Here is a 15920-nt window from a genome sequence, read left to right on the forward strand (position 1 = left end):
GGCCAATAAGGGGACTTCGAAGTAGGTGGGGTCCTTTCAAAAAGGAGCCCCGTCGGGACGAGACGTGCGGCGGCGAGGCACGTCAATTTCGAAGTGCGGCTGCCGCCCGTATGCTAATGAAGCGCTGAATATGCATTTCAGCGCTTCATTAGTAAACTTCGAAATGGCCATTTCCATGGCCATTTCGAAGTTTGGGGCACGTGTAGACGTAGCCCATATGAGTATGGGCAGTGCATGGCAATGTACAATTGTGCCTCAGTCTACGTGTGGGCAACCTTCCCACACACACTCATGTAACTGGAATCTCGTGTAACTTGGGTGAGGGTTTCCTCCCTGGTTCATGTTCTGCAGCCAGGGAAGCAGCAGGAGCACCTAGAGCTCCTTTGGAAAGGTAAGTCCTGGGGTTGTGGGGTGCAGCTAGGCCCTGATTAACATGTCCCTTTCGAAGTTGAGGGCAAGTGTAGACAAGCCCTGGAAGTTGCTTTTCTAAATAATTCCCTGATATTTTAAGTATTCCCTGTTTACATATCTTCTGCCTCTTTGGCATAAAAGTGGAGGGCAGACTGTGAAATTGCATAAACTATTGGAATATACTCCCATTGCTAGATTAAACAACAACAACAAAAAGTCATCCATAAAACTAGAAAAATAATAAAATTCTAAGCAGAGGCTTAAAATAAACTTTTAAATTATCATGATTTTCAGATAGTCTGAGATGACAGAAAAATGTATACACTGTAACTGAGATCACTAATGTCAGTCTTTGTTAGGCCGGTACATTCTAGAATTGAGCCTCTTCCCTCTCCCTTATGAAATGCCCTGCTGGCAGCTGCCAGACAGCTCCTGTGGGATTCTTGTGAGAGCATTCTAGCTGACCTTATCTGTTGTGGAAGTGATTTCAGGTAAAGGAATTGTCTCCAGTAAAACAAATAACATAATTTAAAAGAGATCAATTTCCATATTCAGATTGTACCTGCACCTGTAAGAAATAGGTAGCTAGTGCAATCAGTGAAGTATTTATGTAAATTGTTCCTTCTGTTCCATTCTGTAAGTGCTTAGGCTGCAAATGCTGCACTGGGGGAAGAAGCTGAATGTTTTGTTCCAAGAGCAATCCCATATATGGAATATTATAGTTCTGTGTATGCAAAGTACATTGATTTATAGGCAAAGCCGATGCCAGAGAGAAATTCAACATCTGTCACATCAAGCACAGATGAAAACAGATTTTTTTAGACCAGGAAACAATCTCTAGCTGGAAAAACTAGGGATCCAACTGCAAGCTTAGGCTTGGAGACTTCAAAGGTGAATACTGAGCATGCATCTATGACCATGCCCATCAAATTCCTTTGCTTATTCTATCAGCCAGTTAGGATCACTCTTGTCTTGTGTAATACGAACACTGGTGAATTTAATCTACTACAAATCGCAGTCTCAACAAGTGCTCAGAAAGCAAATAGGCTGCAACACCTGGGTCAGCTGAAATGGAGACGCTGGGCTGAATGTCAAACTGTCTTCCATAGCTGCCTGTGTTGGATATATAAATCTTACCAAAATAAATAAAATAAAAGGCGGAGTGGGATCCCCAAAGAAATCCAAAAGCAGGACCGCTGGAAAACCTTTCAAAAGAGCGTTCTGAGTGGATGAGTAATTACTCAACACTGCCCTCTGGGATCTCTCTGTGGTTACGTCTACACTAGCCCCAAACTTAGAAATGGCCACGCAAATGGCCATTTCGAAGTTTACTAATGAAGTGCTGAAATGCATATTCAGTGCCTCATTAGCATGCGGGCAGCCACGGCACTTCGAAATTGACGCGGCTCGCTGCCGCACATCTTGTCCCGACGGGGCTCCTTTTCGAAAGGACCCCGCCTACTTCAAAGTCCCCTTTTTCCCATCGGCTATGTCTACACGAGCCTCAAACTTCGAAATGGCCACGCATATGGCCATTTCGAAGTTTACTAATGAAACGCTGAAATGCATATTCAGTGCCTCATTAGCATGCGGGCGGGCGCGGCACTTCAAAATTGACGCGCCTCGCCACCACGTGCATTGTCACGACGGGGCTTCTTTTCAAAAGGACCCTGCCTACTTCGAAGTCCCCTTATTCCCATCAGCTCATGGGAATTGTGCAGCCTCATGGCCATTTGCGAGGCAATTTTGAAGTTTGGGGCTAGTGTAGACACGGCCTGTGAGTTAAAAACAAAACCATCTGAGTAATTCTTCCCATGATTGTTAGGCTCAACAGTACCTGTAAGGAAAAGAACTTTTGTGAGGTTAAGATACATAGTTTAAATTATCCTAACATCCTTGTTGTTTCTGAAGATGCAGACTAACTCGGCTACCCCTCTGGTAATTTTCAAAACTGTGTGTAACCATGTTTCCTTGAATTATGATACCTTCCCTTTTTGTGTGTAAAACTACAAGCTGTGTAAAACTCTGGACAAAACACCATCTGACATGGAATCTCACATAACTATCTATAAAGCCCAGACCATAACAATATTGTATGTTTTTGTAGTTTCTAGAGTATTGTCCTTCTTTATGCACAATCTTCTTGAGCTGACCTAGCTCACCTGTGATAAGTTACATAACTCTGCTTCCCTAATGTGTATATTCTACTCTTTCCTATAGATTTTTACTGTATAACAGACAGTTTGTAGTGAGCAATAATTTTGGAACAGTCCAGTTCCATTTTTCTAGAGAATTAACCATGAGTTATATTTATATTTATAGGTTAACAGGATTTCATCTTCCTCCACCTGTGACAAGTACAAAGTCTGTATTTTCACTGCGTTTGACAAGTGATTTTGCAGTTAGTGCTCATGGGTTTAAAGTACACTATGAAGGTAAGACACTCTCTTAACAATATGTTTTGAAAGCGTTATCTCATTCCTATATAGAACATAGCTCAATTGTGACATTGTGCTAGTTGAACTGAACTAGATACACTTATTAAAAGGTTTAAAATATTTATTTCTAGTGAATACTTTCCGTGGTACACTAAAATCAATGGTTTTAAATACTCCATAATAAATTTTTTATATTACCCCAAAAACAGATCAATTTCCTATATTGTTGTTTCTTTTCAATCTGCTCACTGTTTGTTAGCTGAGGTGTTAACACTGGGGAGAGGGGGATCATATACACTTTTAATTCAAAATTTCTTAGATCAAAACAATACCAAATATCTAAGGTTCTCTGAAGCTAGCTGAATATTTATTTCATTACACTGTTTACAAAAAACATGTATAGTGACTAAAAACAATATTCTAGCACCCATGCAAACATTGAATATTGTTATACTTCACAGAAAGTCAGCTTGAAATCAGTTATACATAATGGAAACAGGGCAGCTATGATTTTTCCCAGCCTGCTTTCAGGACATGAACAAGGGTAGTCAAGTCTATAAGTTTATTTCAGCATCTAAATAGGGATGGGCAAGATCCAGCCCATCACACGTGTTAATCTGTCCAGTAGCCCTCCCCTGTGGCTGTGGAGAAGGGAGATCTTCAAGAGCTGTCCCATCCCCAGCAAAAACTGTCAGTTTTCATTGGCTGGAAACTGGAGGTGGGGACAGTGCATCACAATTTTTCAGCTCCCATTGGTCAGTTTCTGGCTAATAGGAACTGAGAGATTTTGTTGGCAGTGGAAGCAGTGCAGTACAATTTCATAGCTCCCATTCACTGGTTTCCAGCCAATAGGAGCTGAGAGATTTTGCTGCACTGATCTGAGACAGCTGGAAAGCAGGGAAGCCAGCCTGAGAGTGCTGCTTAGGTAAGCTCCTCCAAGCCAGAGCCTGCCTCTGGCACCCCATCACCCTTCCAGAACCTACACCTCCTCCTATACCCCTCCCCAGGCCAGAAACCTCTCTTCTCCCATAAACCCTCCCAGACCTTGCACCCCCTGTACCCCACCCTAGTCACAGTCCCCTCCTTCAACCAAATTCCCTCAAAGACCCTAAGCACTCTCCTGCAGACCAGTCCTCTACCTTGAGGTCCCTTCTGCCCCCAAACTCCATCTCAGATGCCACATCCCTCTGTAGAAAAGTGGAGGCCATGTCCACTTTCCAAAATCTTGGACTGTCTCACCAACAAAAATTATCCCCCACCCCTGATCTAAATGTTTTCTTCGGTTCTTGGATCAAAACCAACGTTTCTGGGTTTGTTTGTTTTTTTGGTTTGTGTAGGAGAGGTGTGGGTAAGTTCTGATCTGATATTATTGCTGCTGTTGAGAGTCCTTGTGGGATCTTCTGAGGGTTCAATATGTATGTAGGCATCAGTTTGAGTAGGTTGATCTTTGAGAACCAGGGGACTATGTTTGTTACATCGGTTCAAAATAAATTCCTATTTAACCAGCCTCATCTTCAGGTTGCCTTTGCATAGTTTGAATATTCTGTTCCAACATATGGTTTGGCTATAACCTTTTCTATTTCAATGCAGTGATTGTGCACCTTTTCTATTTCTGCACAAAACCAGATCTATTTCCTCATGAATTACAAGAGCAATAAATCTTAAGGATTTGAAGTCTCTCTTTATTCGTGCTGACCCATAGTTGATCTCTCTGCTTCCAGTTAGGATGTCTATCAAATAACCAATACCAACAAAATGTCTAAAGAAACTGACATCTCCAACTCCTATTATTTTATCTCTTTATTGTTCCTGTGGCTCACTTTGATATAATCTCTGGGGCTGTGGCCACACTAGCCCCTCCTTTTGGAAAGGCTATGGTAAAGTGGCACTTGGGAATATGCTAATGAGGTGCTTCATATATGAGGTGATTCCATGAATATGCAGCACCTCATTAGCATAATGGTGGTCACATGCACTTCGAAACTGCCGGTTTTGAAATGCACGCTCCCCGTGTAGCTAGGGGCCTTTCAAAACGACCCCCTGATTTCAAAAGCCCCTTCATTCCAAAATGAGATTGAAAGAAGGGGCTTTCAAAATCTGGGGGCCATTTTGAAAGGCCCGCAGCTACATGGGCAGTGTGTGTTTTGAAACCATCAGTTTTGAAGTACATGCAGCCACCATTATGCTAATGAGGCACTACATATTTCTGGCAGAGCCTCATTAGCATATTCTGAAGTGCTGTATTACCATAGCCCTTCTGAAAAGTGGGGCTAGTGTGGCCATGGCCGGGGTGTCTAAGCAGCTGCGGTACAGTATGGGGAGGCCATGATTTGAGAGATACCTGGAGGGTCATCTGCAAAAATGTCAGATTTCTTTAGGCACATAGAATACCTGTGATTAATGTCAAGTGAAGTTGCTTGCCTTCAGCCAAAGACACAGCTACTAATTGTTTACCTGAGTACTCTGAGATACAATGCAGTTTGACTACTAATTTACACAAATAGTTTACTTCCTGAATTATATAGTTAGTTAAATAAGGAAATACTAAAAATTAAGTGTAATTTTGGTGGCCTGTTTTTGTAATTTGTGGCTGTTCTGACCATTTCTAATTACTTTGTATATTTGGCAATCATTTTCTAGTTCACATACAACAAAAGGATAATTTACAAAACTGAAACTGTGGCTATATCATGAAAATTATATTTGGGATGGATTATAGACATTTTTCACCCTATTGTCAATTGTAACAGGTGTTTGGTTGTGATTTTGTCCAGCAATATTTTATCTAGAAATGTGTTAAATTATAAATATTGGATGTATAATACATAATTTCTCCTCGCACGGTTGGAAAATATATGTCAAGTAGTGCCTCATCCTATTATTTGAAAATGGGAGAGGGTTCTGTTCCTCCGGCTGTTTACTGCTTGTTTGTAAATACCCTCAAAATTCAATCCTGAAAATCAAACCAAAACAAATAAAAAGAAAACAAAAACAAAAAACAGCAGATCAACAACATACCAATAATAAAAGCTCAAACTGTTCTCAGAGGATAAGAATCACTCTAACTGTGTGAAAGGAGATGTGGGTTCTGAGCAGATGGAGTGCACGGGAGTAGTGGACCTCAAGATGATAATCTCCTGTAGCAGCTGCTTTGGTTGTCCAGGGTACTAGAACCACTGTATCTGTACAAACCTGCAGGTGTGTAGTCCAGCCTCAGGTGCACAGTGGCTCTTACCCTGCACTATTCAAATTAATGAGAGCTGTGCTATTGACTTCAGTGAGCTATGGATGAAGCCCAGAATGTGCAAGATTGCACAGGACCCTCTGTGTGGCTGGTCACAGGCTCAGTTCTGGGCATAAGTGGCACTCTAACTTTGAATGGGCCTTGAACTTTTCCACTATGTTGTGACATTAGAAAATGTCACCCTATAGCTGTATCTACACGTGCACGCTACTTCGAAGTAGCGGCACCAACTTCGACGTTAGGCGGCGAGACGTCGAAGTCGCTAACCTCATGAGGGGATCGGAATAGCACCCTACTTCGACGTTCAACGTCGAAGTAGGGACCGTGTAGACGATCCGCGTCCCGCAACGTCGAAATTGCTGGGTCCTCCATGGCGGCCATCAGCTGGGGGGTTGAGAGATGCTCTCTCTCCAGCCCCTGCGGGGCTCTATGGTCACCGTGGGCAGCAGCCCTTAGCCCAGGGCTTCTGGCTGCTGCTGCGGCAGCTGGGGATCCATGCTGCAGGCACAGGGTCTGCAACCAGTTGTCAGCTCTGTGTATCTTGTGTTGTTTAGTGCAACTGTGTCTGGGAGGGGCCCTTTAAGGGAGCGGCTTGCTGTTGAGTCCACCCTGTGACCCTGTCTGCAGCTGTGCCTGGCACCCTTATTTCGATGTGTGCTACTTTGGCGTGTAGACATACCCTCGCAGCGCCTATTTCGATGTGGTGCCGCGCAACGTCGAAGTTGAACATCGATGTTGCCAGCCCTGGAGGACGTGTAGACGTTATTCATCGAAATAGCCTATTTCGATGTTGCTACATCAAAATAAGCTATTTCGATGTTGGCTTCACATGTAGACGTAGCCTATGACAGTATAGCTACTGCTTTTTTTAATGAACAAATTAAAACTCTTCCAGTTAATTGACACTTGGGCCCCGATTCAGTCAGGCAGAGGAGATTGAGCTGAAAGTTAAACAAAAGTATGCTTTGCTGGTTGGGGCTCAAGTGTTTTATCTTGCTATTGGAAAAGAACGAGATTGAAACTTGCAATGATGCCAAAAGTTGCTATCTCCACATCCAAAACACGGAACAGCAACTGCTTTGCCTAGATCTGGGGATAGGAAGCACCTTCCCCCACGACAATACTTATTGCAATTTCCATTCCTTTACCCTGTCTCTCAAACCACACTCCCCTGCTGAAGGAAGAGGAGATGTCTGTTATATTAAATTCATTTGAAGTCTCACTCCTCGACCTTATAGAATAGATTGTTTAAATAAGATTCCTTGTCAGTAGAATCTCTCCATTTCTTCACCTCTGCTCTTTATGAATACATACAAACCCATAACTAACATTTTCAGAATTAACAAGAAGTCCTGTGGCAGCTTCTAGACTAATACATATTTTGGAACATAAGCTTTCATGGGCAAAGACAAAGCTTATGCTGTTTTTTGAAGATGCAGACTAACTCAGCTATCCCTCTGAGAATTTTCAAAATTGTGTGTCACTATCCAGTGTCCAAGTCCCTATGGAGACTCCTGAAGTGGCCCAATTTTTAAATGTGCCAAGCCCCCTCTGACCCAACCCCATCCCCACCCAGACCCTGTTGTCTTTTGACAGAGCTTGAGGGTGTTGAGTGCCCCTGAAAATCAGGCATCTTATTTAGGTGTCTGAATATTCAGTTAAAAGTTGAAACCTGATATAAAGAGTGGTACATCAAGGAAAACATTAAATGAAGGTGGAAATTTGCAACTTGCATGGTAGAGAGGCTGAGTATTAATGAACTATACATCTAAATAAATCTGTGTTAGAGTAAGTTGACTGAATTATGTGGAACATTAGTCAGACTTGACCAGTATGAATTACAGGACTCACTCCATTTAAAAAAAAATACAAAATTGAGAAGGAAGAACTACCCTTTTACAAACAATGATCAATTTTTCACTTCTTTTTTACTAACACATTTTCAGACATAATCTCTCAGATATAGATGGATGATTGCATGGAAAGCAAGGCTGCACAGTAACTAAACATTTGTTTGTGGTTCATGACTGGAAACATCAGAGTAGCTAACAACCTGAGTGATCTATGAAGCTGTTATGGATTTACTCCAGAATGACCTATAGGTATTATGTTAATTTCTCCATTCCCTTTTTGAGACTAAAAGGAAAGTCACAGAATTTCAAGTAGAGCACTGAAGAAAGATTTTGCAAGTTTGCTACAATTGAGCAATCCAATTCTATTTGTTTTCAATTTGATATTTAAGAAAAATACAAAGAATGCCAAAAAGACAACTTACTTGAAATCAGGTGTGCTACCAGTTAAAACTTCTTTACTCATTGTCACAATGCCATAGAAAATTTAACATCCTAGCAAACCAATAAAACAAACTCCACACTAAAAGTGGGTGAATATTGGCATCATCCAAAACTACTGACAAATCTGAATAACATTAGGAAAATAGTTTTGGCCAAAAAATGAAAAGAAGAAACTATTTATCTTCAAGTTTAAATATCTCAATTTTTTAAAATGATGTTTCATTTAGAAAATTAGCTATATTAAATTAAACAGTGGAGAAAACAGCTCAAAATGAAATATTTTGTTTTGGGTTGAGTAAACTGTTTTACTCAACATTATTTTTTTTTGCTTTGGGTTTCATTTTGCATGAAAAAAACAAAATATTTCTCCTCCACTTCAAACACCAAATGCAACACACAATTAATTTTCATCTCTACTCCCTCGACCACAGATTAGGAAGTGGGATTGGTGATGCAACCCATTTAGAATAGGAGAATACGCACTTTGGTCAGTGATTTTGTTTGAATGGAAGATGTATTCAGGCCATGAGCTACACGCTACATCTACACTATAAGATAAATTTGAATTTATTAGAATCAATTTTATAATGTGATTTTTTTCTAAATTCGATTTTGGACATCCTCACTTCCCACAGCATCCGAACAAATTTGACATATTGCTGCCACACTGAAATCACCATTGATTGTGGGAACCTATCCCACACTTCCCTCAGCCCCGCATTCTGAGCCAGGAGCCAGGTGCAGTAGCGCTGTCAGTTTCCCGGGTCTGGCTGCTTGGGGGAGTTGGGAAACTGATAGCACATCTGCCTTGGTCAGTTTCGGCTCCCACTAGTACAGTAAACTCTCCAGATAATGGACTAATGGCAGGAAGGGCGCTCTGTTCTTTCCAACAGCCTGTTAATTGTGAGGGTTTATTACCTCTCCTCACAGGCTCCCCCAGCCCTAGTTTCACCTCAGCTTCCCCCCCAAAAAGCAACTTCCTGAAAACAACCCCCCCAAAAACACCCAACAATGCTCTCCCCACCAAAAGAACCCTCTCGAAAAAACCCAAACCTCTCCCACTCACCAGCTCCAGTGGAGGAGGTGCTGGAGACTTCTGGCTGAGGGGGGCTTGTTCACAGTTGGCCAAGGGCACCTACAGGATGGGCACCTGCCCATGGACATCTGGCCTCATGCAGCTCGAGCCACCTGGCTGTGGTGCCTAGCCCTGCATCACAGGAGTGCAGAAGCTCCATCTAGTAGTGGAGAGCTGGGAGCCAGGTAGAGCATGCATAGATTTCTGGGATACATAGGGGATACCTGTGGAGGCTAATTAATTCAATTTTAAAATGTGGCACTTCCACACTGGACTTTAATTGAATTTCTGAGTTCGAGCTTGAAGCTATACACATCAGGTAACTGTGATATTGTAATCTCGATATTAGTCCTCCCAAAATCGAGTTAACGGTATTTACAGTGAAGACAGCCCATGTGATAATATTGAGCTAATTGCCTTAAATTCAAATTTATCTCACAGAGTAGACTCAGCTGCAGAAGAAATATGACAATCTGACTCCATGAATGTACTACTCATCTTGTATTTACAGAATGTGAACGAGATGCTCTCAGTTCTGGCTCTGCCATTCTTTATTTGTTCATACATTTGGGTAAGATCAGATTTTCAACCATTTCAGAGAAAATATTTTTGTCTTAGGTTAAGCCTACACAATGGGCTTTTTCCAGCAAAACCGGCCTTTGTTGGAAAAACCCACAGAGCATCTACATGCAAAATGTGCTGTGTCAACAGACTATCAACAAAACCCAGCACATCCGCCAGCAGTACTTTGCTTCCCCATGTGCAGGTACAATGCCTTTGTTGACAGTTTTCTGTAGACAAAAAAGTCACGTAGATGCTCCAGGGGCCCTTTTGTCGACAGACAGTGCTTCTGGTTCCTAAGTCAGCCCTGTTTGCTGAGCTTCTAGTTGGCCGTTCTGTTGTGAGAGAAGATTGCTCCTTCGATCTGCTTGTGTGTGTGGACGTGATCTGTCAACAGGTTTTTCCGGAAGATCTCTTCTGACAGTCACTTCTGTCAACAGATCACTGGAGTGTAGACATAGCCTTCAAGACAAAGTAATGTAGAGGAAAGCAATGGTAGAAAGTAATATGCAATGCTGCAGATGAGCAAACTGAAAAGTGCTATTTCAAAGAGGATAAAGGAAGACATGATGACAATCGGCTTAAGGAAATTACTTAGGAGAAATGTAGAGTCATGAGCACAGACAGCAGTGAATTATTTCCTTTCCCCGCCCGAATGCTGGCTTATTTGCAGAGTTTAGTGTTCTGGAGAGATGGAGAGAAGATTCTACAATCTCTGTACCCACCTGCTCTAAGAAGAGAGAATGTGAGTCCACAGCATCCTCTCTCCCAAACTCCATGGTTCCAATGCAGCTGGATAATCACAGTGGTGTGTGTTGGATGGGGAACGGGGGGGGGGAGGGGGGCTGGCAAATTCTTAAATCCCTAAATGAGCACTTAGTCCAAGCAGCAATCTATCCCTGACAGCCACTTTCATATTAGTCTTGGTGAGATTAGTTTATCTTTAGAAAAAAACAAAATCCACTTTGATTTGTTTCTGTTATCTGTTGTCTTGTGATGTATAATGTAGCTGATTCACTGTATGTGTGCAAGAAAGAGAGATACAGCTGCTCAGAAAGAAGGGATGATAGCAGCTTATAAGACACATAAGGGGCCTCTATGGGGCTAGTCGTGTTTGAATAGTATGTTCTTTTGCTTTTAATGTACTACTTTATAGCTGCTAAGCAGGTAGCTCGTCCAGTTATGATTGTGGACTTTATTAATGAACACAGGAGTAAAAAAGTTCAATATATGAACTAGGATAGGAGAGGGGGTGGAGCACTCAAGGAAATAGCCAAGCACTTCCCTACCTATGTAGAAGTTGGCTAGTACAGACATTTCTATATATTTTAGAAATGTCTGTCTGTCTGAGTCCATTTGTTCAAGAACTCCTCCTAAACAGTAGAAGTCGGGATCACTAGCTTTGGTATACAGCTTCCTCTTATCACAACTTAGAACAAGGTCAGACTTTCGTGCCAAGGTAATGGGATGTGTGTGGAATGTGATTGTTTCATATCACATAGAAAGGGAGGGCTGAGAGAGCAGGGACAATGATACACAGAAGTGACCACTTGGGGGCAGCAAGCAACCTCGTGATCACTCTCTGGCCAGCAGCCTGGTTCCTACCACCCCAACCTGCCCTAGGGAGCAGCTGCCAGCCACCCTGTGGCCCTGCTGCTCCAGGCTGGCCATGGAGAGTATTGGCTGGCATCCAGCATCATCCCTCCCCTCTTCCCAATGGACCTGGATCCAGACCAACACCTGGACCCTGACGTGGGAAACACTGGGTACGTGTACTAGTTAATATATATGCATAAATCTTTTTTTTCCTGATTATAATAATATTCATGTAAGAGAGAAAGGTGCAGAATAAGAATTTTGAGATAGGATTCTACAGAATTGTAGGATCCCTAGGTCAATTTTGTAGACATTTTATAATACCGTTCCAAATTTTCCAATTGATTTCGTTTGTACTGTAATTTTTCTAGTGCAATGAAAATAAAACAACTTTAGTATATGAATTAGAATTTAAATTGTATAACACTAATACTTAATTACATTATTAATTGTTATAATAATTTGTTTCTTTTTGAGGGGAAGTTTAGAGCCACTGCAAATATTTGAAGGCTTATCTTGGATTTTCTTGGTAATGAGTGCGGAAGAAAAAGACATTCTGGATTACTAAATTATGGATCCCTTTTAATAACTTCTAGAAGTTTTCATGCACTTCTTATGGCATTGTTATGAAGAATCTATAGCCGAGGTAATGAGTTACTGGAGCATGTAGATCAAACAATATTGGTATAATTAAAATGTGTTGGGATATGAGTACTAAATATAATTTTGGCAGCTGGCAGACAAGTAAAATACATGAAAAAATGGTAATGAACTATTTTTAGATTAGATATATTTCTTCATTCTAACATGTAGGCAACGATGAAATACAAGCCTTGACTACACAAGATATTTCAAGCTGCCAATAATGCTAACAGCAGTGTTACCAAAGTTGATCAAAGGTTAGAGGATTATTACAGGAAGTAAATAATATTGTAAGAGAATAGTCTAAGTCAATTGGTCTCTGCTTAAAGGAGCACCCAGCTGATTGTAGGTTAGGGTCTTTAAACAACATTTTAAAGTAAGGTCTATACCCTGAAGACCATGGAGAGACGTTATTCAGTCCTTGCTACAACAATAGGCTTTCTGTCTTGGGGACAATTAGTCTTGGGGACAATTACTTGAGCCAAAAACAATTATTTGACAAAATGCTCATTACATTTACTTAACAGTGCTGAATAAGAAGCTGTGGAGTTTTTTCCTTACTGTTCAGATACTAAACCATATTAAAACCATCAACATCTTATATTATATTTACATATGAAGTGTAGGGCTCCGGAAAGCTCTTCACTGGAGATTCCAACTGTTCAAAACAAGACTCACTTAGGCTATGTCTACACTTGCCCCAAACTTCGAAATGGCCCCACAAATGTCCATTTTGAAGTTTACTAATGAAGCGCTGAAATGCATATTCAGCACTTCATTAGCATGCGGGCGGCTGCGGCACTTCGAAATTGACGCGCCTTGCAGCCGCACGGCTCGTCCCGACAGGGCTCCTTTTCAAAAGGACCCCGCCTACTTCGAAGTCCCTTTATTCCCATGAGCTGACGGTGATAAGGGGACTTCAAAGTAGGTGGGGTACTTTCGAAAAGGAGCACCGTCGGGACAAGTCGCGTGGCGGCGAGGCGCGTCAATTTCGAAGTGCCACGGCCGCCCGCATGCTAATGAAGCGCTGAATATGCATTTCAGCACTTCATTAGTAAACTTCGAAATGGCCATTTGCGTGGCCATTTCGAAGTTTGGGGCTAGTGTAGACACGACCTTAATGTGCAAGGTCAGCTCCCTCCTCTTGCTGAAGATCATATTCAAAGACCAAATTCTTTTTTATATGCGTCTTTTGCCTCTTTCAGGAAGCAAAGGTGTTGGAAACTGCCCTCAAAATCGCCATTAGCTTCAATGCAAGAATAACTCGATGAATTTCTTTTGCCTGAGTTATGCAGGGCAGACTACATTGGCTAATAGTCAATTTTCACCTTAAAATATAAGAATTATGAATAGGTCCTGGTGTAAGTGTGGCAACTTGAGACCCTTCCACTGCCACAGTCAATTTGCAGTGTGAGGAATTGGAGGATGCTTGTCTAGGCATTATGTCTATTCTCTACTTGAAAAAGGTACATTAAGGATGCTCTGTAGTTCTATACTCCTGAGAAATCAGGATATGGGGGAAATTCATAAGATCAGCTGCAGCTGTATTAGTTTAAAACACACTTTGGCAAATAAAAGGAAATTCATGAAGATAACAAAAGGTATATATGAGAAACAAGAAAAGGAAATGGTTAAGCAAGAATTTTAGCCATTAGGCCAGGTTCTCAATTCTCATACACTGGCATAAATCTGTTAACTTCACAGAGGTAAATGGAGTTAAAATGATTATGCCATTATAAATGATATCTCAAGTTTGCTGTGCTGTTGATAATATTAGTTATACTGCAGGAGAATACAAAGCCATCCAGTTAAAGGCTGTGAAATAACTAAAATGTTTTTCCAAATGTAAGTATGCTAATTATAAAACAATTTTCTTTTCTAGATAAAATATGCTGGTGCTTACTGCATACCACGCATTCATAATAAGTGTGTAGCAAACATTGTTCTAAAAAGATAATTACAGTCTCTGAAATGTAGCCTTGTCCGATAATTCTTTACATTAATTCAAGATAAGACAAAATAGCCATTGTTTGACAACATATTGCTTCTCCCAACCCACTCAGTTGAGGATGAACAGGTGTCCCTGAAATCCAGGTATACCCTTATTCCAAAGGCTTACCCGAGTAACCCCAAACCAAAGCACAGTATCATATGAACAAATAAAAAGAACAAAGCTGTAGTTCATCCAATTCTTCCTCCTCCTTTTCTGATAACCTTTGTGCGTCCAGCTGAATTAATTCTTACTTAGTCAATTCTTCATCATGTGACAATAACAGGTAGTGAACATCACCTGTGTCTACCTCATTGAATACTGCTTGAGTTGCTAGGTGCACAATAGAATCATAGAATCATAGAATGCTAGGACTGGAAGGGACCTTGAGAGGTCATCGTATCCAGCGCCCTGCCCTCATGGCAGGACCGAGTAAAGTACCGTCTAAACCATCCCTGATATACACTTATCTAACCAGTTCTTAAATATCTTCAGAGATGGAGATTCCACAACCTCCCTAGGCAATTTAGTCCTCTGTTTGACCACCCTGACAGTTAGGAACTTTTTCCTAATGTCCAACATAAACCTCCCTTGCTGCAGTTTAAGCACATCACTTCTTGTTCTATCCTCAGAGGACAAGAAGAACAAGTTTTCTCCCTCCTCCTTATGACACCCTTTTAGGTACCTGAAAACTGCTGTCATGTCCCCCCTTAATCTTCTTTTTCCCAAATTAAACAAGCCCAATTCTTTCAGCCTTTCTTCTTAAGTCACGTTCTCTAGACCTTTGATCATTCTTGTTGCTCTTTTCTGGACCCTTTCCAATTTCTCCACATCTTTCTTGAAATGCGACGCCCAGAACTGGACACAATGCTCCAACTGAGGCCTAACCAGCGCAGAGTAGAGTGGAAGAATGACTTCTCGTGTCTTGTTCACATCACACCTGTTAATGCATCCCAGAATCATGTTTGCTTGTTTTGCAACAGCATCACACTGTTGACTCATATTTAACTTGAGGTCCACTATAACCCCTAGATCCCTTTCTGCCATACGACTACCTAGATAGTCGCTTCCCATTCTGTATGTATGAAACTGATTGGTCCTTCCTACATGGAGCACTTTGAATTTGTCTTTATTAAACTTCATCCTGTTTGCTTCAGACCATTTCTCCAATTTGTCCAGATCATTTTGAATTTTGACCCTATCCTCCAAAGCAGTTGCAACCCTTCCTAGCTTGGTCATATCTAGAAACTTAGTAAGTGTATTTTCTATGCCAATATCTAAATCATTGATGAAGATATTGAACAGAACCGGTCCCGAAACAGACCCCTGTGGAATGTCACTTGCTATACATTTCCAGCACGATTGACAACCATTAATATCTGCTCTCTGAGTAAGGTTATCCAGCCAGTTTTGCACATACCTTATAGTAGTCCCATCTAAGTTGTATTTGTCTAGTTTCTTGATAAGAATATCATGCGAGACCGTATCAAATGCCTTACTAAAGTCTATGTACACCACATCCACTGCTTCTCCCTTATCCACAAGGCTCATTATCCTATCAAAGAAAGCTATCAGATTGGTTTGACATGATTTGTTCTTTACAAATTCATTCTGGCTGTTCCCTATCACCTTACCACCTTCCATGTGTTTGCAGATGATTTGCTTAATT

The 15920-nt window shown here is 41.3% G+C and overlaps 1 protein-coding gene across 3 annotated transcripts in view; it reads left to right on the forward strand.

The window, feature by feature from the left end:
- Positions 1-15920, forward strand: part of CSMD3 (CUB and Sushi multiple domains 3) — a 1166921-nt gene that overhangs the window by 195440 nt on the left and 955561 nt on the right. For all 3 annotated transcript variants that reach the window (XM_074985642.1, XM_074985643.1, XM_074985644.1), the window contains exon 3: positions 2734-2846. In XM_074985642.1, coding sequence (XP_074841743.1) covers positions 2734-2846 — 113 coding nt within the window. The remainder of the gene's footprint in view (positions 1-2733; positions 2847-15920) is intronic.

Source organism: Carettochelys insculpta, chromosome 2, assembly GCF_033958435.1.
Source record: "Carettochelys insculpta isolate YL-2023 chromosome 2, ASM3395843v1, whole genome shotgun sequence".
Classification (NCBI taxonomy): Eukaryota; Metazoa; Chordata; order Testudines; family Carettochelyidae; genus Carettochelys; species Carettochelys insculpta.